This window comes from Bombina bombina, chromosome 5 (assembly GCF_027579735.1).
Source record: "Bombina bombina isolate aBomBom1 chromosome 5, aBomBom1.pri, whole genome shotgun sequence".
Classification (NCBI taxonomy): domain Eukaryota; kingdom Metazoa; phylum Chordata; class Amphibia; order Anura; family Bombinatoridae; genus Bombina; species Bombina bombina.
The window spans coordinates 1,014,806,127-1,014,830,879 of record NC_069503.1 but is presented as its reverse complement, the minus strand read 5'-3'; the positions used below and the strand labels follow the sequence as shown (position 1 = coordinate 1,014,830,879).

Below are 24,753 nucleotides of genomic sequence, written 5' to 3'. Positions count from 1 at the left end.
CACCGGGAGTATTATCTTTGGGTGAGAGAGTGACAAGAGTCTCCGTATCTACCCCACAGACACCCACCCTCTACATGGCCAAGATTCTTGTTGTCCCCACACAATCTTCAGTTCCGTCTGTGAGCGATGGTTCTGTTGAGCTTGGCGCAACTACCTTGAATAATCCTGTGCCTGCTAGATCTACATCATCTACATCCGATGAAGCAGTTTGGGACCGGAGAAGCGATAAACTGCGGCTGGCGATATTCCTTCCTGAAGCTATAACTGATGGGGGCCTAGGGAGCGATCTTACTGAAGCGACTAACCTGCCTATGGGTGGTGCGCTGGATGCGCTCTCTGTGGCTGATGCAGTTTTGCTGCTCCGCTGGATCCCTCTACTTGCCCCGCTACAGACTCTTCATATTCCCTTGTGCAGGCCAGAGCACTGGTCGTCTGATGAATCGCTATTCCACCAAAGAGCTGGAATTGGATAAAGCTCGGACATGTAAAATCACAACAGTAGATTGAGCATGTCGTATTTGCCCTGACTCTTGCTGCTCAGTGATGTCTACATATTTATTTGGACAATATGTTATGTTTGCTGTTTCCTGGTAATATTAAGATATAAGTTTTTAGTTTTATAAACAATTGGTTTACTGTTGGGCATTACTGTTCCTGCCTAGATATTCCCTTGGGCTTTAGGGATTCCCCTATACTTAAAATTTGAATCCAGGTTAGAATTGGGTTATACTTTGAGCCATACCTACCTACTTTTCATTATGCTGGTTTGTGAAAGAACCTAAGTTTATGTGAACCCTGTAATTTAAAAAAAAAAAGAAAAAAAAAAATATGTTTAATTACTTATATATATATCCTCTATTACATCCTTATGCTGGGCCATTACCCTGACAGGGAAAATATATCAGATATAATTTAGCCTCCTACCAGTACAGCGCTTAGCTTCCTATCTAGTTTAATATATAGTTGTGTAGCAGCTTCCTTATGATTTTATGCTGACATTTATAGTTAGATATGCCAAGCTAGATTACCATATTCTGCCTTTAGGGATGATTTATCTATTAGGCCTCACATAGAAGAGGATAGTCGTTACAGGGTTTATACCCATTATATGTCCTAGAGGTGCTTGTTTATATATTGTATTCTGCCCCCCTGCCCAGATGTGATAATGGGACCTATTTGAAATTTTACACTTTACTGCTACACTAATGGTAATTATGGGTAAGAGAAAAATAATTGCTCCACTTCTACTATGTTTAATATACTTTGTGCGTTGTTGAGATAATAGGTTCAGTGATTGCTCCTTTTGTTTTGTTGCCTGCGGCCGAGGCGACAAGACATAAAATTCTCTAGTCCAGCTTAGAGTAATTAGCATTTAGAGCAATTCGATGTACTAATTTGTGAACACATAGTTTAGAAATTGGTATTTTGCCCAATTGTTATTATGTAGTGATATTGGTCAATATGCACGATTAGCTTTCTATACTGACAGGAGTTAAGTCTCTAATATATAAATGCTCTTTTAAAAACTTCCAGGACTGGGATTTAAACATGATATATTATCTAAAGTACAACGCTACTGATCCCAACTATTTTAGTGTTAAATTGATTATCAAATCAATGCCCTATACTTTACTATTTGAATATTGCAGGCTACGTATCGCATTCCCTATGCTAGATATAGTTCTGTAGGCATATATCATTACTGTGTTTCCTTGCTGGAACACTTCAGCTATATTCTTTAGACAGAATTGAGTTTATAAGGACTCTAGTTACTATACAGTCACTATACCTGTGCTACCTGTGCCCATTATAGAGTTAATGACTTGATAAAATGTTGTTTTAAAGGAGCATACCTCTAATTTTTATGTTTGGTCTGATCCAATATGAATGGATGCAACTTATTTCTAGTCAGGTCATGACCATAATCTAGGTCCACATCTATTTATGCCTTTTATACACCTATATAGGATCTTCTGTTTTAAATTAAACTGCAAGATTATATTATGTCACTTTGGAAATTTTGGGTTAGAGACAATTGTTACTTATGTATGTGCATGATTCCATTTTGTATGTCCCTGGTTCCGGTCCAGGTCCAATCCTAATATTCCTTGTTTCTAGCATACTTTTATCTATGAACTCCGCCCCCCCCCCCCCCCCCCCCCCGGGGGGCTTATTCTTTAAGCAAAAGGGACACAGATCCCATCTTTAACTCCCTACAAAATTCATAAGAGTGCTTTATTATAGTTAGAGTTGATAACCCCACCCCCAATACATTTGTCCTTCCGGGTTAAGGACTTAGGTTTGTGGTCATAATAGTTTGTAATGATCTATGTCCTTGATATACTCTCCCATGCCCTCTAAATTGAGGTTAGCTGAGTTTATTTCTAGTGGTAGTAGTTATATTCCCTTCCCCTCTATGATCGACCACATTCATTAATAGTTCTGGGGACCCAATAAGGGCCCTATATGTTAAATACCTAAAAAACTTGAGGCCAGTTTTTTTGCTTTTAGACCATAAAAGAACAACTACAATTTCAGCACTATTTTTGGTTATTTATTGTTCTTGAAATGTAAGTTCTTATTACTGATTCTAAAATATAGTTTGTTATGATTAATGTACTGCCAGTGATGTACGCTCCTGATAATTGCCCTTACGGGTTAAGGGCCTATGTTTGTGATTACTATGCTTTGTACTGTCGTTTGATTTGCCTCAATAAAAAAAATAAAAAAAAAAAAAAAAAAAAACAGATAAAATTAATAGGAGCCAGCCAGGGATAGGCAAGGTGTCCGGAACTAGCCCCTGCAGTGTCCGCCACAACCTTAGTATATCTTTTCTTTCTGATTAAATAATAGGAATAAAAAAATATGTAGTGTGAATAAAGTTAGTGGATTGTCAAGAGACTGCTAGCGATATTGGGTGATAAGTTATGTAATAAATAAAGCCTGAAATACTGGATGTGTATCTGCATCAGTATAATAACACCCAGATCTATACAAAGACACAGTAATGACACTGGCACATGGGTATAGCCAGAGGAGGGCTGGTTCCAGGGTCAGTGGTATCTATATCAGTATAATAACACCCAGCGCTGTATAATGACACAGTAGTGACACTGGCACATGTGTATAGCCAGAGGAGGGCTGGTTATAGGGTCAGTGGTATCTGCATCAGTATAACACCAAGCACTATACAATGACACAGTAGTGACACTGGCACATGCGTATAGCCAGACAAGGGCTCGTTATAGGGTCAGTGGTATCTGCATCAGTATAATAACACCCAGCACTATATAATGACACAGTAGTGACACTAGCACATGGGCATAGCCAGAGAAGGGCTGGTTATAGGATCAGTGGTATCTGAATCAGTATAACACCTGGCTATACCCATGTGCCAGTGTCACTACTGTGTCATTATACAGTAGTGACACTGGCACATGCGTATAGCCAGAGGAGGGCTGGTTATAGGGTCAGTGGTATCTGCCTCAGTATAATAACACCCAGCGCTATATAATGACACAGTAGTGACACTGGCACATGCGTATAGCCAGACAAGGGCTGGTTATAGGGTCAGTGGTATCTGCCTCAGTATAATAACATCCAGCGCTATATAATGACACAGTAGTGACACTGGCACATGGGTATAGCCAGAGGAGGACTGGTTATAGGATCAGTTGTATCTGCGTCAGTATAATAACACCCAGCACTACATAATGACACAGTAGTGACACTGGCACATGGGAATAGCCAGAGGATGGCTGGTTATAGTATCAGTGGTATCTGCATCAGTATAGTAACACCAAGCACTATACAAACACACAGTAGTGACACTGGCTCATGTGTATAGCCAGAGGAGGGCTGGTTATAGGTTCAGTGGTATCTGCATCAGTATAATAACACCCAGCACTATATAATGACACAGTAGTGACACTGGCACATGTGTATAGCCAGAGGAGGGCTGGTTATAGGATCAGTGGTATCTGCATCAGTATAATAACACCCAGCGCTATATAATGACACAGTAGTGACACTGGCACATGGGTTTAGCCAGAGGAGGGCTGGTTATAGGATCAGTGGTATCTGCATCTGTATAATAACACCCAGCGCTATATAATGACACAGTAGTGAAACAGGCACATGGGTATAGCCAGAGGAGAGCTGGTTATAGGAATAGTGGTATCTGCATCAGTATAATAACACCCAGCACTATATAATGACACAGTAGTGACACTGGCACATGGGTTTAGCCATAGGAGAGCTGGTTATAGGAATAGTGGTATCTGCATCTGTATAATAACACCCAGTGCTATATAATGGCACAGTAGTGACACTGGCACATGGGTATAGCCAGAGGAGGGCTGGTTATAGGATCAGTAGTATCTGCATCAGTATAATAACACCAGCACTATATAATGACACAGTAGTGACACTGGCACATGGGTATAGCCAGACAGGGCTGGTTATAGGATCAGTGGTATCTGCATCAGTATAATAACACCCAGCGCTATATAATGGCACAGTAGTGACACTGGCTCATGGGTATACCAGAGGAGGGCTGGTTATAGGGTCAGTGGTATCTGCATCAGTATAATAACACCAAGCACTATAAAATATGTTTTTAATTTCAAATGTACCTTGGTGTCCTTCACTAAGGTCTGTACTTTGGAAAATGTCCACCACAGCCTTTGTCTGTGCATAACCCTGAGCCAGCAGGAGTCTGTAAAAGCTTGTATACATCTGACACTGTGGGGCTTGGTTAGGAGTCTGAAAATATATATACACCCACACACATATATTCACTATTATACCCTCTCCGGTTAAATACCTTGAAATATGGAATATCGTTTTTATTCAATTTTAATATTTTTTAAGGTGTTTCATTGTGTTTTTTATAAATACTTTACATTCCAATGTTATTCACTTAGAAAAAAATGTTTTATTTTTTTAAATATATATATATATCGCATGTTGCAGGGTCATGGGATGTGTACCCGGTCTGGTATGAGAGTGCAGTTCCCTTTTGTGTTTTGTATATGTCTAGGGTGGTTACATATTCCTGTGCACCCTTCCCTTGTTTTCAGTTTGTTTGGATTTGAAAGCTTGCATTGTGTAGCTGTTTTAGGGTCTCAGGTATTGGAGAGGACCTTGACGTGGTACCTGAGCTTGTCCCATTTGGCCAGATGCGGTGACTAACCTTTCCATTTTTGCTTTTAAATCTTAGCTGAGAGCTTGTAAGTGAGTGCTGGGTTTTCTCTGTGTGTTGTATTAATTTGTTTTGTAATTTTCCCTATGGTTCTTGCACCCAGACCTGTCTGGGGTTAACTGCTTGTGGCTCTGGGGACAGCACAGCTTCCTGTGAGTGCCAGTGGCACCCAGGGCTGAGCATGTTGCAGGGTCATGGGATGTGTACCCGGTCCGGTATGAGAGTGCAGTTCCCTTCTGTGTTTTGTATATGTCTAGGGTGGTTACATATTCCTGTGCACCCTTCCCTTGTTTTCAGTTTGTTTGGATTTGAAAGCTTGCATTGTGTGGCTGTTTTAGGGTCTCAGGTATTGGAAAGGACCTTGACGTGGTACCTGAGCTTGTCCCATTTGGCCAGATGCGGTGACTAACCTTTCCATTTTTGCTTTTAAATCTTAGCTGAGAGCTTGTAAGTGAGTGCTGGGTTTTCTCTGTGTGTTATATATATATATATATATATATATATATATATATATATATATATATATATATATATATATATATATATATATATATATATATATATATATATATATATCTGTATATATATCCACACCTGTATATATTCATATAGATATATTGGTATAGATATATTTTATAAAAAAAAATATTCAGATATCCATAGAAATATATATTTTAAAAAAATAAGAACATTTTCTTCTATTTAAAGAACATTGGAATGTTAATTATTCATAACTACCTTTGGGGTCGTGAAGTCCTGAAGTTAGCGCACATCAGACTTTCACTCTCAGGCTATCTTTTTACTTTCAACTTGTAATACACATACTAAACCGTCATCGTCAACAGTTAATTTTAGCATAGTTAGCATGCGAGCGAAAGCAAAAGTTAGCATGCCACTTGTAATTTATCTCTAGATATAGCAATAGACAATCAGATTAACAGTTAATGTTTTGTAATAAAAAGGCAGGTAAGGGGAGCTGGTTTAAGTACAATAATCAATGTGGGAAATTTTGTGTACAATATTTGGTACGTGAAAAGAAAATAGTGAAGAATATATTGATTATTAGGAAATAGGGAGATAGTAATTTTGAATATTAAATCTAAAACATTCTAAAAAATGGTGTATATAAATTCGTAAGTACAAATGTTTATTGTTCTCTGAGTAGGATAATAAAACGGTGTAGGATATGGAAAATTAAACCAATAATTGGTAGGAGTTTATAATAACCTTCTAGGGGTGTATTAGGAATTATATGTGAAAAAAAGTGAAAAAAATGCGATATAGGCAAATACATATAACAGATGCAATATGGTAAGAATTACAATTTTATTACAAACAATAAATAATAAATAAATAAGTTGAGCTCAGAGGAAAAAATATATAATAATATAGATTATTAATAGATAAAAAGTGGATCTCACTGCAGTGGATAAAAAAGATTTTTAGGTAAAAAATTGGATAAAAAATGGATAAATAGCAATTATATAGATAAAATGCTGTTGATAGTCTTAGTATCATAATGACATGCTCTTGTATATGCTTCTTTAAGATTTGCAATTCTAGCTGCCGAAAAGTCTTATGGCTAGATTTAGAGTTTGGTGTTAGCCGTCAAAACCAGCGTTAGGGGCTCCTAACGCTGGTTTTGGGCTACTGCTGGTATTTAGAGTTGCAGTGGCGGTAAATTATGCTATACGCTCCCTTTTTGGAGCCTAACGCAGCCCTTCTGTGAACTCTAAATACCAGCGGTATTTAAAAGGTGCGGGGGAAAAAAAACCAGCGTTAGCTACGCGGGTCGCTACCGACAAAACTCTAAATCTAGCCGTTAGTGTCGTTAAGAGAAAATGTTTTTATACGTTTTTTTAATATATAAGGTAATTCAAAGTTGGTTCTTTACAGATTCGAGCTTATTCTCTAGGGTGAGTGTTTCTCAGATGCGGTTAAGAAGTATAGAAGTCCTGAATTCAGTAATACTCGTTTCGGATTTTAAACAAGTGTACTCACAGTTTTGAGTCCGGGTCACAGATGATTTGACCAGTCGATATTTAAATGGTAGTATTACCTGATTGGTGAAGACCGCTAAGCCTCTATATTGAGGAATGAGAGATAAGCTGTGTAACAAAAAGTGATAGCTGAATATTTAGATTTAATATTCAAAATTACTATCTCCCTATTTCCTAATAATCAATATATTCTTCACTATTTTCTTTTCACGTACCAAATATTGTACACAAAATTTCACACATTGATTATTGTACTTAAACCAGCTCCCCTTACCTGCCTTTTTTTGTATCAGACAACTGTTTGGAGGAACAATTGTCATATTTAGGGTTTGAGCAATATTCTATATATTCTATATAGTTAAATAAAATTGTTTGTTCTTGGTACACTCACTCTACACTTGTTCTGTCAGTTAATGTTTTGTGTCATAGTAGCAATCTATAATGTCTATATTTAAATATATAGTAGCTAGTTATAGTATGATTATCATTTTAAAATTTAGGATATTTTATTAAGAACCCGTAAGAATAAAGTATGACATTTATCAAGGGGCAAGTAAAATGTGCTCTTTATGCACAGTAAAAGCTGCTACAGAAACAGCAAAAACTTTAATTATAATCTTTTTTGCTAATACAAGTATTGCAAAAATAGTTCTATTCAAAACTGAAATGCATTCTAGTTCCTTTAAATGGACAGTTTACACAATTTACATATAACTGCATGTAATAGACACTACTATAAAGAATAATATGCACAGATACTGATCTAAAATCCAGTATAAAACCTTTTAAAAACTTACTTAGAAGTTCCCAGTTTAGCACTGTTGATGAGGTTAGACTGGGACACCCACTGAAAAGGGCTGAGAAAGCAGAAAGAGCAGACACTCCCCCCCCCCTTCCCTGCATATGAAAAGGTAGATTACACAAACAATAGCAGCAAGAATATGTAGACCTGGGTCTACATCTGATACTTTGGGGCTTGGTTAGTAGTCTGAAAATCAGCACAATGTTATTAAAAAAGAAGTAAAACTATACATTGTTACAAAAACATTCCAAGATGGGCTATATAAATGGCCCATCTACAAATTATGTATGCAAAGAAAAATCTAATGTACAATGTCCCTTTAAAGAGCTAAATGTTGTTTCAATTATTTGTGACAGCACCATTAAATACCGGCACTAGTGTTGCAAACAACTGTGAATCATTACCAATCAAAATCCTGGTGGATAAAAAACAAACAAACAACATTCACACACCCATGTCTCAAAAAATGAAATCTCCTATAATTTTCTATGAGAAGTGCTAAAGGCATTTAATATCGGTTTCACAATCCTGAAGCAATGTCTTGAGACATGATATGCCCACACAAACCCCTTTTTCATTACTCCTGCTTTGTGTTATCCTTCCCTATACCACCCACCATCTTATTAACCCTAACTAAATCCCCTTCACTGTAATAAATCCAATCTACAATCAATGGTATTAACCCTATAACCTGGACCCAACACCATTATAAAACACTCCTTACTACAAGAAAAAATAAACATCCTTTTGAAAGAAAATAACAAAAGGGATGTACAGGTGATACCTTTAATAGCTAACTATAGTGGATACAATTGCAAGCTTTTAGGACACTGAGGTCACTTTGTCAGGCATTCTAATGTATAAATACATCTCAGTCATATGTATATACAGTAAACAGGGTAAGGTACTGTATGTCTCTCAATGTGTGGGGGGTATTATAACAAACATCTGTGTGATAAAACATTTAGGGCCATATTACAAGTAAAGCGATAATTAACGCTCACACATATGCGCTAATTGCACTATAAGAAAGCTTTTTGCGCTCGGGGGTTGCACTTGTTAAAATTAAACTGTTTTCGCTCATGCGCTAACCAGATGAGCACAAAAAGCCAAACTTACGGCTAGATTTAGAGTTCGGCGGTAGCCGTCAAAACCAGCGTTAGAGGCTCCTAACGCTGGTTTTGGCCGCCCGCTGGTATTTTGAGTCAGTGATTAAAGGGTCTAACGCTCACTTTGCAGCCGCGACTTTTCCATACCGCAGATCCCCCTACGCCATTTGCGTAGCCTATCTTTTCAATGGGATCTTTCTAACCGCTGGTATTTAGAGTCGTTTCTGCAGTGAGCGTTAGAGCTCTAACGACAAGATTCCAGCCGCCTGAAAATAGCAGGAGTTAAGAGCTTTCTGGCTAACGCCGGTTTATAAAGCTCTTTAACTACTGTACCCCTAAAGTACACTAAAACCCATAAACTACCTATGTACCCCTAAACGAGCTCCCCCCACATGCCGCCACCTCGATTAAAATTTTTAACCCCCTAATCTTCCGACCGCCACCTACGTTATACTTATGTACCCCCTAATCTGCTGCCCCTAAACCCCGCCGACCCTATATTACATTTATTAACCCCCTAATCTGCCCCCCACAACATCGCCGCCAGCTACATACAATAATTAACCCCAAATCATCCGACCGCAAAGCGCCGCCACCTACGTTATCCCTATGTACCCCTAATCTGCTGCCCCTAACACCGCCGACCCCTATTTTATATTTATTAAACCCCTAATCTGCCCCCCCTCAACGTCGCCCGACACCTACCTACACTTATTAACCCCTAATCTGCACGAGCGGACCTGAGCGCTACTATAATTAAAGTTATTAACCCCGAATCCGCCTCACTAACCCTATCATAAATAGTATTAACCCCTAATCTGCCCTCCCTAAACATCGCCGACACCTACCTTCAATTATTAACCCCTAATCTGACGACCGGAGCTCACCGCTATTCTAATAAATGTATTAACCCCTAAAGCTAAGTCTAACCCTAACACTAACACCCCCCCTAACTTAAATATAATTTTAATCTACGAAATAAATTAACTCTTATTTAAATAAATTAATCCTATTAAAGCTAAATACTTACCTGTAAAATAAACCCTAATATAGCTTACATATAAATTATAATTATATTATAGCTATTTTAGGATTAATATTTATTTTACAGGCAACTTGGTATTTATTTTAAACTAGGTACAATAGCTATTAAATAGTTAAGAACTATTTAATAGTTACCTAGTTAAAATAATAACAAATTTACCTGTTAAAATAAATCCTAACCTAAGATATAATTATACCTAACACTACCCTATCAATAAAATAATTAAATAAACTACCTACAATTACCTACAATTAACCTAACACTACACTATCAATAATTAAATAAACACAATTGCTACAAATAAATACAATGAAATAAACTAGCTAAAGTACAAAAAATAAAAAAGAACTAAGTTACAGAAAATAATAAAATATTTACAAACCATAAGAATACATATTACAACAATTTTAAACTAATTACACCTACTCTAAGCCCCCCTACTAAAATAACAAAGCCCCCCAAAATAATAAATTCCCTACCCTATTCTAAATTAAAAAGTTACAAGCTCTTTTAACCTTACCAGCCCTGAACAGGGCCCTTTGCGGGGCATGCCCCAAGAAGTTCAGCTCTTTTGCCTGTAAAAAAAACATACAATACCCCCCCCCCAACATTACAACCCCACCACCCACATACCCCTAATCTAACCCAAACCCCCCTTAAATAAACCTAACACTAATCCCCCTGAAGATCTTCCTACCTTGTCTTCACCATCCAGGTATCACCGATCCGTCCTGCTCCAAGATCTTCATCCAACCCAAGCGGGGGTTGGCGATCCATAATCGGTGCTGAAGAGGTCCAGAAGAGGCTCCAAAGTCTTCATCCTATCCGGCAAGAAGAGGACATCCGGACCGGCAACCATCTTGATCCAAGCGGCATCTTCTATCTTCATCCGATGACGACCGGCTCCATCCTGAAGACCTCCACCGCGGACCCATCTTCTTCCGGCGACGTCCAACTGCAGAATGACGGTTCCTTTAAGGGACGTCATCCAAGATGGCGTCCCTCGAATTCCGATTGGCTGATAGGATTCATATCAGCCAATCGGAATTAAGGTAGGAATATTCTGATTGGCTGATGGAATCAGCCAATCAGAATCAAGTTCAATCCGATTGCTGATCCAATCAGCCAATCAGATGAGCTCGCATTCTATTGGCTGATCGGAACAGCCATAGAATGCGAGCTCAATACTGATTGGCTGATTGGATCAGCCAATCGGATTGAACTTGATTCTGATTGGCTGATTCCATCAGCCAATCAGAATATTCCTACCTTAATTCCGATTGGCTGATAGAATCCTATCAGCCAATCGGAATTCGAGGGAACGCCATCTTGGATGACGTCCCTTAAAGGAACCCCGTCATTCTGCAGTTGGACGTCGCCGGAAGAAGATGGGTCCGCGGTGGAGGTCTTCAGGATGGAGCGGTCGTCATCGGATGAAGATAGAAGATGCCGCTTGGATCAAGATGGTTGCCGGTCCGGATTGTCCTCTTCTTGCCGGATAGGATGAAGACTTTGAGCCTCTTCTGGACCTCTTCAAGCACCGGATTATGGATCGCCAACCCCCGCTTGGGTTGGATGAAGATCTTGGAGCCAGGACGGATCGGTGATACCTGGATGGTGAAGACAAGGTAGGAAGATCTTCAGGGGATTAGTGTTAGGTTTATTTAAGGGGGGTTTGGGTTAGATTAGGGTATGTGGGTGGTGGGTTGTAATGTTGGGGGGGGGTATTGTATGTTTTTTTTTACAGGCAAAAGAGCTGAACTTCTTGGGGCATGCCCCGCAAAGGGCCCTGTTCAGGGCTGGTAAGGTAAAAGAGCTTGTAACTTTTTTAATTTAGAATAGGGTAGGGAATTTTTTATTTTGGGGGGCTTTGTTATTTTATTAGGGGGCTTAGAGTAGGTGTAATTAGTTTTAAAATTGTTGTAATATTATTCTTATGTTTGTAAATATTTTATTATTTTCTGTAACTTAGTTCTTTTTTATTTTTTGTACTTTAGCTAGTTTATTTAATTGTATTTATTTGTAGCAATTGTGTTTATTTAATTTATTGATAGTGTAGTGTTAGGTTAATTGTAGGTAATTGTAGGTAGTTTATTTAATTATTTTATTGATAGGGTAGTGTTAGGTTTAATTATATCTTAGGTTTAGGATTTATTTTACAGGTAAATTTGTTATTATTTTAACTAGGTAACTATTAAATAGTTCTTAACTATTTAATAGCTATTGTACCTAGTTAAAATAAATACCAAGTTGCCTGTAAAATAAATATTAATCCTAAAATAGCTATAATATAATTATAATTTATATTGTAGCTATATTAGGGTTTATTTTACAGGTAAGTATTTAGCTTTAAATAGGATTAATTTATTTAATAAGAGTTAATTTATTTCGTTAGATTAAAATTATATTTAACGTTAGGGGGGTGTTAGTGTTAGGGTTAGACTTAGCTTTAGGGGTGTAATACATTTATTAGAATAGCGGTGAGCTCCGGTCGTCAGATTAGGGGTTAATAATTGAAGGTAGGTGTCGGCGATGTTAGGGAGGGCAGATTAGGGGTTAATACTATTTATGATAGGGTTAGTGAGGCGGATTCGGGGTTAATAACTTTATTATAGTAGCGCTCAGGTCCGCTCGGCAGATTAGGGGTTAATAAGTGTAGGTAGGTGTCGGCGACGTTGTGGGGGGCAGATTAGGGGTTAATAAATATAACATAGGGGTCGGCGATGTTAGGGCAGCAGATTAGGGGTACATAGGGATAACGTAGTTGCGGCGGTTTACGGAGCGGAAGATTAGGGGTTAATAATAATATGCAGGGGTCAGCGATAGCGGGTCGGGCAGATTAGGGGTTAATAAGTGTAAGGTTAGGGGTGCTTAGACTCGGGGTACATGTTAGAGTGTTAGGTGCAGACGTAGGAAGTGTTTCCCCATAGGAAACAATGGGGCTGCGTTAGGAGCTGAACGCTGCTTTTTTGCAGGTGTTAGGTTTTTTCAGCTCAAACAGTCCCCATTGTTTCCTATGGGGGAATCGTGCACAAGCACGTTTTTGATGCCGGCCGCGTCCGTAAGCAAACTCTGGTATCGAGAGTTGCATTTGCGGTAAAAATGCCCTATCGCTCCTTTTTTGGAGCCTAACGCAGCATTTGTTTTAACTCTCGATACCAGAGTTAAATTTATGGTGCGGCCAGAAGAAAAAAGCCCGCGGAGCGTTAACAGCCCTTTTACCGCCGAACTCTAAATCTAGGCCTTAGAATATTGCGTGCGCGTCCACATATTCCACCATATTAGTCAATAGAGGAAAAAAAGTTGTAAAAAACCACCCTACTCTTGTGCAAACTTGATCCCATGTTCTTAAGTGCGCTAACCCAACATGAAAATATTAATATTTCACATTCCAATGTTCTTCACATAAAAGAATATGTCCTATTTATTCATAAATTATGATAATTATCAGTTATTTAAAGAACGGCAACAGATTCCGCAGAACTATAAACATAGACGGTATACAAGTTAAATTTATAGGGATCAAATGGGTAGAGGGCCCTGCCAGAGTTGCACAGTTGTAGTCAGCTTTTATGATCTGCAAACAGCTGGAGGAGAGGAACTGGGGTTAGGAAAGGTTAGTGTAGGTTGTATGCATCCCTGAACAGTAGAGTCTTAGGGAGCACTTGAATATTTCAAAACTAAGGGAGAATCCTTTGGAGCGAGACAGAGAGTTCCACAAGATAGGAGCCAGTCTGGAGAAGTCCTATAGACGGGAATGTGAGGTGGTAACAAGATAGGAGAGTAGGAGATCATGAGCAGAGCGAAGGGGACGGGAGGGAGAGTATCTGGAGACAAGGTCTGAGATATAGGGGGGAGCAGTGCAGTTGAGGGCTTTTGTATGTCAGAGTGAGAATTTTGTGTTTAATCCTGGAGACAAGAGGAAGCCAGTGAAGGAATTGGCAGAGAGCTGCAGCAGATTAAGAGCGACATGTAAGGAAGATGAGCCTGGCAGAGTCATTCATTATGGACTGTTAAGGAGCTAGGCAACAGCATGGGAGACCAGAGAGGATGGAGTTGCAATAGTCGAGGGGCGGGAAAGGATGAAAGAGTGGAGTTGCAGAAGTATTTTTGCAGAGGAGACAGTGGGATTGCCAACAGGGAGACAAGAATGAGGGCATGGGTATCTGAGGAAAGAAAATAAGGTAGCCAGGCAGCAAAGTGATTTAGAAATGGAGTTCAGGAGCCAGGGGGTGGAATATGACTGCAACACTCCCAGAGGGGAGCAGGGCCGCCATTAGGGGGTGACAGCCATGACTCCAATCATGGGCTCCATTCTATACAGGGGCCAGGTCAGGCCCCCCACATACCCCCGCTATATGCAGCAGCCAGCTGCACAAAAAGATTAGTCAGGCTGGGCTCTTTGCATGCTGTACGGCTGGAACTGGAAACTATAAGTTCCAGAATGCCTTGCAGCAAATATCTTCAAATCAGAGTGGGAAGGAGGAGTTCCAGCCAGGACTAGCTAAAGACAAGTAGTGAGTAGTGGAAGAGTGCTCCTGGAACAGCTGAAGCAGCTAGGGTTGCCACCAGGTTTGAAATACTGTGTCTGCCTGGTTATGTTAAACTGAGGTTGGAACACCTGCTTTGATATGCTCTGCTGCTTGAACATTTCCTGTCAGACACTATAAGTCCCGGTCGAAAGGGTTTCTCCTTCATGGCTCTAACTTTGTCAGCTTATCTTCATGCTCAGCTATGCAGGCTGCACAGTTTGTCCCACTCCTGCTATGAGACAGAATGGAGGGGATGTTTAACCCCTTAAGGACCACAGCACTTTTCAATTTTCTGACCGTTTGGGACCAGGGCTATTTTTACATTTATGCTGTGTTTATGTTTAGCTGTAATTTTCCTCTTACTCATGTACTGTACCCACACATATTTTATACCATTTTTCTTGGCATTAAATGGACTTTCTAAAGATACCATTATTTTCATCATATCTTATAATTTACTTTAAAAAATGATAAAATATGATGAAGAAATCGAAAAAAAACACACTTTTTCTAACTTTGACCCCCAAAATCTGTTATACATCTACAACCACCAAAAAACACCCATGCTAAATAGTTTCTACATTTTGTCCTGAGTTTAGAAATACCCAATGTTTACATGTTCTTTGCTTTTTTTTGCAAATTATAGGGCAATAAGTACAAGTAGCACTTTGCTATTTCCAAACCATTTTTTTTCTCCAAAATTTGCGTAAGTTACATTTTAACACTGATATCTGTCAGGAATCCCTGAATAACCCTTTACATCTAAATATTTATTTTTAGTAGACAACCCAAAGTATTGATCTGGGCACATTTTGGTTTATTTCATGCCACCATTTCATCACCAAATGCAATCAGATGAAAAAAATTGTTAACTTTTTTACTAACTTTTTCAAAAACTTTAGGTTTCTCACTGACATGACATTTTTAATAAACAACTCATGCAATTACGGCACAAATGGTTCTAAATGCTTCTCTGTAATCACCTTTGCTCAGAAATAGCAGACATATATGGCTTTGGCATTACTGTTTGGTAACTAGAAGGCCGCTAAATGCCGCTGTGCACCACACTTGTATTAGGCCCAGCAGTAAAGGGGTTAATTAGGTAGCTTGAAGGGAGCTTGTAGGGTTAATTTTAGCTTTAGTGTAGTGTAGTAGACAACCCAAAGTATTGCTCTAGGCCCATTTTGATATATTTCATGCCACCATTTCACTGCCAAATGTGATCAAATAAAAAAATCGTTCACTTTTCGATTAACTTTAGGTTTTTCACTGAAATTATTTACAAACAGCTTGTGCAATTATGGCACAAATGGTTGTAAATGCTTCTCTGGGATCCCCTTTTTTCAAAAATAGCAGACATATATGGCTTTGGCGTTGCTTTTTGGTAATTAGAAGGCCCCTAAATACCGCTGCGCACCACACTTATATTATGCCCAGCAGTGACAGGGTTAATTAGGTAGCTGGTAGGGAACTTGAAGGGTTAATTTTAGCTTTAGTGTAGAGATCAGCCTCCCACATGATCAGCCTCCCACCCCTTGATCCCTCCCTGACCACTCTCAAACATCTCTCTTCCCTCCCCCACCTCACTATTGTCACCACCATCTTTAATACTGGTAGAAAGTCTGCCAGTATAAAAATAAAAAGTTTGCAGTGTAGCATCCCCCCTTACCACCCAACTGCCCTGAGCCCCCCCAAAGAGCTCTCTAACCCTCCCCCCACTAACTATTTGTCACCATTTTGGGCACTGGCAGCTGCCAGTACCCACTTTGCAATTAATTTCTTTTTTCAATAAACCCCACTTTTTCTGTAGTGTAGCTGCCCCCCTCAAGACACTTCCCCCATACCGCTCTCAGATCCCTTTCAAAACATTATTTTCCCCCCTCCTCTCCCACCACTCTCTCCCGCCACTTAAAATGGACTGATTACGGGCGGTGCGCACGCGCTCCCACCCGCACCCGAGAGTGATTTCCCACTGCTGGTCGGAAGTTCGCCAATGATGGGCCACCCACGCGCCTCCCTGCAAAGACTCCCACCCACCAACTATCGGCACCATCGCTGGCCAATGCAGAGAGGGCCACATAGTGACTCTCTCTGCATCCGTGTGTGAAAAAAGGTATTGCAGTGATGCCTCAATACCTTGAAAGCAGATCGAAGCGATCAGGATTGCTTCCACCACTTGAAACCACTGACGACGTACAGGGTACATCCTTGGTCGTTAACAACCTTTTTTTTTAAGGACGTACCCTGTACGTCGTTGGTTGTTAAGGGGCTAATATACTGAGAGAATGTGAGGGGAAAATAACAGCGGCTGTGCCAGTTATAGTGCACTGCCTAGAAAATATAGGCACACACACTTTTAGTAGTAAGAAAGAAGACAGCGCCTCATTGTGCAAGTAGGTCTTGAATATAAAATTCACAGTGGAAGTGGGGAAAAAAGGAAGTATACTCACAAGAGTATTGGCACCCTTGTTGAAAGTGGTGCGAATAGGCGGGCTGACGTTTTTACAGCAGTCAGTACGCTATACCGGATGGCATCCGAGATCTTTAGTGGACGGCTGTGGGCTCTCCTCAGTAATTCGAATCCAAATCCTGTGTAGCTGTGCTGCCGGAAAAGTCAGCGTGCAGCCGCTCCCTGCATGCAATCAATGCTGCAAACTGGAAAATGAGCAAATGATCCTATGCAGAGCTGATTTCGATAAAAAACTCTGCTAATAGTAAAATTGGCTTGGCAGGCAACCATAAAAAAGCCACAAAATACAAGGCTTCATATAAAAGAATAAGAAACACTTTATTGTGATGAGCTTTAACGCGTTTCTCGGCCACAAGCTCCTGGCCGTTTCATCAGAAAAGGTATATGACACAAATAGTACAACACATTTAAAAAGCCAGCCAAGCAGAATGATTGGTCAACGTCAGACCAATCACAAACAATGATCGGATACACCAACACAATTTTTAAACTGTAATGGTACAAGCAGTGTATAAAATGCAGTCTGTATCTAAAAACTATGTAATAGTAACAAATTATGTCCGGCCCTAAGTAATTGTTACAAGTTGTATCCGGCACTAAGTAACAAAATCTCGATCCTAAAAGGTATATTATAAAACACTTCCAAGAGCATGTACGATGTTTGATAAAAGTAGAATATAGAATATATCATATCTTTTTTTTTTTTTTTTTTTTTTTTAAAAAGAAAATGTTAGTAAAATCAAATTATGTAAGTGTTTGATAAACACCTGCAAGGTAGTTAAAAACCAAGCTATACAAATGTTTAGTCAGAGTGGACTATAAGATATATCTAGTCTTCTCTTTATACTGGTAGGATCCAGTTGTATCTTTATGTACTTTCTGTTACGTGTATGTTAGAGGCAACTATATAAGCCTTCAAATAATCGACTATATATGCACGTATATGTCTCATAAAAATGTTGTTCTGATCTATCTATTATAACCTGGGTTAGTATGGGATGGGACATTTTTTCTTTTCAAAGATATGGGAGAGGACATTTTTTACTCTTTTCAAAGATGCATCAGGGGAACAGGTGAGCATTAATTCATAAGTGCTGTATTAGAAATCCCAGTATATCAGGGATTGTATAGTATGTTCCGAGTGCAATCTGTTCTAGCTATATTGCTATATGTATGTATAAAGGAAATTGTATATATTAGCCTTAGATGAAAATGGTGAATTTAGATTTTGTTAATGTAAATAATTCATGTTTCTAATGTAACATGATATAAAAATCACTCTCATAATTGTAAATCCCGAATAGTAATGTGCGTGGTTGTAAGTGTGAAAAAATGATAATAATGGGGAAGACAGCCTAAATGAAGACAGCTAAATTTAGGTTTGAGACAATCTAACTGAAAGCAGCTAAATCTAGGTTTGAGTTCAGACCTAATGGGTGTAAAGTTTTCAGTTTGTGGATCCAAAAAGTTTCCCGGATCCTTAGCTGGATAATTCTATTATAGTCTGTCGAGGGTAAAATATGATCAATAGGATAGAATTTAAAAATATCAGGATTTCCCTTGTGTTTATTTAAACAATGTTCCGCAATACTATGTTTGATCTTTTTTTGGGGGCAATTTTTACAGTTGCGCCAATGTTCACCCCAGCGCACCTTGGCCTTCCTAGAGGTACGGCCAACATACTGTATCCCACAGCAACACTCCAAAACATATACTACATAGATAGGGGGAGTTATCAAGCCGTCTACTTTTCTGGCTTCGCCGGCCCAATACGTCCGCCTAAGCTCGCCTACCTTCGCCGCCGCGGACCTTGAATACGTTCGCCTAAGTTATCAAATAAAGCTGTCAAAAAGCCGCGGGGCGATGAGCAGCGGACTGTGAGAGTTATCACTCATCCGATCTCGCTGCCCTTCGGCTTTTTCCCAGCTTTATTGCTAGCCTGTCACTAAGCACTCACACTAAACTACACTGTTCTACCCCCTATAACCGGCGCCCCCGGAGGCCCCCGCAACTAAATAAAGTTACTAACCCCTAAACCGCCGCTCCTAGACCCCGCCGCAAGTCTTATAAATGTATTAACCCCTAAACCGCCGCTCCTAGACCCCGCCGCAAGTCTTATAAATGTATTAACCCCTAAACCGCCGCTCCCGGACACCGCTGCCACCTACATTATACCTAGTAACCCCTATCCTGCCCCCCCTATACCGTCGCCCTCTATTATAAAATTATTAACCCCTATCCTGCTGATCCCGCACCTCTCCGCAACTAAATAAATAGTTTAACCCCTAAACCGCCGCTCCATGAACCCGCCGCAACCTATAATAAATTTATTAACCCCTATCCTGCCCCCCACTACGCCGCCGCCACTGTAATAAAATGATTAACCCCTAAACCTAAGTCTAACCCTAACCCTAACGCCCCCCTAACTTAAATATTAATTAAATACATCTAAATAAATTAACTCTTATTAACTAAATGAATCCTATTTAAAACTAAATACTTACTTATAAAATAAACCCTAATATAGCTACAATATAAATAATAATTATATTCTAGCTATCTTAGGATTTATATTTATTTTACAGGTACCTTTCAATTTATTTTAACCATGTACAATAACTATTAAATAGTTATTAACTATTTAATAGCTTACCTAGCTAAAATAAACTGAAATTAACCTGTAAAATAAAAACTAACCTAAGTTACAATTACACCTAACACTACACTATACTTTAATAAATTATTCCTATTTAAAACTAAATACTTACCTGTAAAATAAACCCTAAGATAGCTACAATATAATTAATAATTATATTATAGCTATCTTAGGATTTATATTTATTTTACAGGTAACTTTGTATTTATTTTAGCTAGTTAGAATAGTTATTAAATAGTTATTAACTATTTAATAACTACCTAGCTAAAAGAAATACAAAATTACCTGTAAAATAAATCCTAACCTAAGTTACAATTAAACCTAATACTACACTATCATTAAATTAACTAAATAAACTACCTACAAATAACTACAATGAAATACAATTACATAAACTAACTAAAGTACAAAAAATAAAAAAAGCTAAGTTACAAAAAATAAAAAATTAAGTTACAAACATGTTCAAAATATTACAACAATTTTAAGCTACTTACACCTAATCTAAGCCCCCTAATAAAATAACAAAGCCCCCCAAAAGAAAAAAAATCCCTACCCGAGTCTAAATTACATAAATTTCAAAGCTCTGTTACCTTACCAGCCCTTAAAAGGGCCATTTGTGGGGGCATGCCCCAAAAAGTTCAGCTCTTTTGCCTGTAAAAGAAAAATACAACCCCCCCCCCAACATTAAAACCCACCACCCACATACCCCTAATCTAACCCAAACCCCCCTTACAAAAACCTAACACTAATCCCCTGAAGATCATCCTACCTTGAGTCGTCTTCACTCAGCCGAGCCACCGATGGAACTGAAGAGGACATCCGGAGCGGAAGAAGTTAATCCTCCAAGCGGCGCTGAAGAAATCTTCCATCCGATGAAGTCATCATCCAGGCGGCGCTGAAGAAGTCTTCGATCCGGCCGATGTCATCTTCAAAGAGGCGCTGAAGAGGTCTTCTATCCGGGCGAAGTCATCTTCCAAGCCGGGTCTTGAATCTTCCTTCCGCCGACGCGGAACCACCTTCTTCACCGACGGACTACGACGAATGACGGCTCCTTTAAGGGACGTCATCCAAGATGGCGTCCCCTCAATTCCGATTGGCTGATAGGATTCTATCAGCCAATCGGAATTAAGGTAGGAAAATCTGATTGGCTGATGGAATCAGCCAATCAGATTCAAGTTCAATCCGATTGGCTGATCCAATCAGCCAATCAGATTGAGCTCGCATTCTATTGGCTGATCGGAACAGCCAATAGAATGCGAGCTCAATCTGATTGGCTGATTCCATCAGCCAATCAGATTTTTCCTACCTTAATTCCGATTGGCTGATAGAATCCTATCAGCCAATCGGAATTGAGGGGACGCCATCTTGGATGACGTCCCTTAAAGGAGCCGTCATTCGTCGTAGTCCGTCGGTGAAGAAGGTGGTTCCGCGTCGGCGGAAGGAAGATTCAAGACCCGGCTTGGAAGATGACTTCGCCCGGATAGAAGACCTCTTCAGCGCCTCTTTGAAGATGACATCGGCCGGATCGAAGACTTCTTCAGCGCCGCCTGGATGATGACTTCATCGGATGGAAGATTTCTTCAGCGCCGCTTGGAGGATTAACTTCTTCCGCTCTGGATGTCCTCTTCAGTTCCATCGGTGGCTCGGCTGAGTGAAGACGACTCAAGGTAGGATGATCTTCAGGGGATTAGTGTTAGGTTTTTGTAAGGGGGTTTGGGTTAGATTAGGGGTATGTGAGTGGTGGGTTTTAATGTTGGGGGGGGGGGTTGTATTTTTCTTTTACAGGCAAAAGAGCTGAACTTTTTGGGGCATGCCCCCACAAATGGCCCTTTTAAGGGCTGGTAAGGTAAAAGAGCTTTGAAATTTATGTAATTTAGAATAGGGTAGGGATTTTTTTTATTTTGGGGGGTTTGTTATTTTATTAGGGGGCTTAGATTAGGTGTAAGTAGCTTAAAATTGTTGTAATATTTTGAACATGTTTGTAACTTAATTTTTTATTTTTTGTAACTTAGCTTTTTTATTTTTTGTACTTTAGTTAGTTTATGTAATTGTATTTCATTGTAGTTATTTGTAGGTAGTTTATTTAATTAATTTAATGATAGTGTAGTATTAGGTTTAATTGTAACTTAAGTTAGGATTTATTTTACAGGTAATTTTGTATTTCTTTTAGCTAGGTAGTTATTAAATAGTTAATAACTATTTAATAACTATTCTAACTAGCTAAAATAAATACAAAGTTACCTGTAAACTAAATATAAATCCTAAGATAGCTATAATATAAGTATTAATTACATTGTAGCTATCTTAGGGTTTATTTTACAGGTAAGTATTTATTTTTAAATAGGAATAATTTATTAAAGTATAGTGTAGTGTTAGGTGTAATTGTAACTTAGGTTAGGATTTATTTCACAGGTACATTTCTCTTTATTTTAGCTAGGTAAGCTATTAAATAGTTAATAACTATTTAATAGCTATTGTACATGGTTAAAATAAATTGAAAGGTACCTGTAAAATAAAAATAAATCCTAAGATAGCTAGAATATAATTATTATTTATATTGTAGCTATATTAGGGTTTATTTTAAAGGTAAGTATTTAGTTTTAAATAGGATTCATTTAGTTAATAAGAGTTAATTTATTTAGATGTATTTAATTAATATTTAAGTTAGGGGCGTTAGGGTTAGGGTTAGACTTAGGTTTAGGGGTTAATAATTTTATTACAGTGGCGGCGGCGTAGTGGGGGGCAGGATAGGGGTTAATAAATTTATTATAGGTGGTGACGGTGTAAGGGGGCAGATTAGGGGTTAATACATTTAATATAGGTTGCGGCGGGTTCAGGGAGCGGCGGTTTAGGGGTTAATACATTTATTATAGTTGCGGTGGGCTCCGGGAGCGGCGGTTTAGGGGTTAATATGTATAGAGTACTTGCGGTGGGCTCCGGGAGCGGCGGTTTAGGGGGTAATAACTTTATTTAGTTGCGGCGGTGTAGGGGGGTCAGATTAGTGGTGTTTAGACTCGGGGTACATGTTAGGGTGTTAGGTGTAGACAGCTCCCATAGAAATCAATGGGATGTCTGTCAGCAGCGAACTTGTACTTTCGCTATGGTCAGACTCCCATTGATTCCTATGGGATCCGCCGCCTCCAGGGGTGGCGGATTGAAAACCAGGTACGCTGGGCCGTAAAAGTGCCGAGCGTACCTGCTAGTTTTTTGATAGCTAGCAAAAGTAGTGAGAATGTGCCGCACTTGTGTGCGGAACATCTGGAGTGACGTAAGAATCGATATGTGTTGGACTGAGTCCGGCGGATCGAAGCTTACGTCACAAAATTCTACTTTTGCCGGTCTCGAGCCTTTGATAACTAAGGCGAATCAGCCTCGCCACAAATACGCTGCGGAATTCCAGCGTATTTGAGGTTGACGGCTTGATAACTACCCCCCTAGAGTTGCAGTTCATAAATCTATTGATGTTCATAAATCATATACCTTTTCTGATGAAACGGCCAGGAGCTTGTGGCCGAGAAACGCGTTAAAGCTCATCACAATAAAGTGTTTCTTATTCTTTTATATGAAGCCTTGTATTTTGTGGCTTTTTTATGGTTGCCTGCCAAGCCAATTTACAATTAACAGAGTTTTTTATCTAAATCAGCTCTGCATAGGATCATTTGCTCATTTTCCAGTTTGCAGCATTGATTGCATGCAGGGAGCGGCTGCACGCTGACTTTTCCGGCAGCACAGCTACACAGGATTTGGATTCGAATTACTGAGGAGAGCCCACAGCCGTCCACTAAAGATCTCGGATGCCATCCGGTATAGCGTACTGACTGCTGTAAAAACGTCAGCCCGCCTATTCGCACCACTTTCAACAAGGGTGCCAATACTCTTGTGAGTATACTTCCTTTTTTCCACTTCCACTGTGAATTTTATATTCAAGACCTACTTGCACAATGAGGCGCTGTCTTCTTTCTTACTACTTCTAGATTTTGGGTCCTGATCAGACACCGCCAAGACCAGCTGCCGTTTGCTCTTCAAATATTCCTTTCCTCTGAATACTTCTACTGAGACGATAAAGACCTTCAGTATTTGACTTTAGAAACATCTCCGTTTCCAGTCTCCAGTGTTCAACTTATATCACCACTTCTGGGACTTATTCACGATAAGCCCTCTCTTTTTTACATGTTTTAGAGTTTATACTATAGAGATTATATATGCTAAATTTGTTTTATTCACAGTTGTTTATTCACCATCGTCGTTTTTTAATTGTTTTATTTGGTCACTTTGCACAAGGTATATACACACATATACATTGTTATAGAATAGGGTTGTTTTATATACAAACAATCGACACTGTTTCACTTCAGTTATTTCACTAAGTGACACTGTTTACTATTTTAGAAACAGCACTGCACTACACTATTTGAAGACCAATTAATTTGAGTTTGTAATTTGTTCTGTCTTTTATTTTCACGCCATTTTTTTGGTGTTTTGTTTTTTGACACATACCTCAGGCGCACGCTATTACCATTTTTATATTTGGTATTTTTCTGTGTACTTTAAGATCATCTATAGCAGTGCAGCCTTCTCACCACCACACATATATTTTTACACACACCCAGGCATATTCCTACCAAGTTTGATATATAAAATTCCATTCAGCAATAGAATGCAATCCAAAGAGGAAAGAAACAAAAAAAGATCCACTTATAATTAATAGGACAAACATGCTCCAATACTATGGAAACAGATCCCAATATGGCCACTCTATGAGGGATCTTTTCCATATGTTGGAGGATGAAATTCTCAAAGAACACCGACACTGGTGGGATCTCACGACCTTAGAAAAATATCTTGAAATGAAACAGATCCCTAGAGGCTTACGGGTCCTAAAACACTGCTCTTTTAAGGAAGACACTGAACTCTTAGAGAAATGGTATAAGATCCT

General features: G+C 39.1%; 1 protein-coding gene across 1 annotated transcript in view; it reads right to left on the bottom strand.

Moving 5' to 3' along the window:
- Positions 1 to 571: 571 nt before the first annotated feature.
- LOC128661698 (V-type proton ATPase subunit C 1-like) overlaps positions 572 to 24,753 on the bottom strand; it is a 183,087-nt gene continuing 158,905 nt past the window's right edge. The window contains exon 13 of the mRNA XM_053715923.1: positions 572 to 587. Within this exon, the coding sequence (XP_053571898.1) occupies positions 572 to 587 (16 nt within the window). The remainder of the gene's footprint in view (positions 588 to 24,753) is intronic.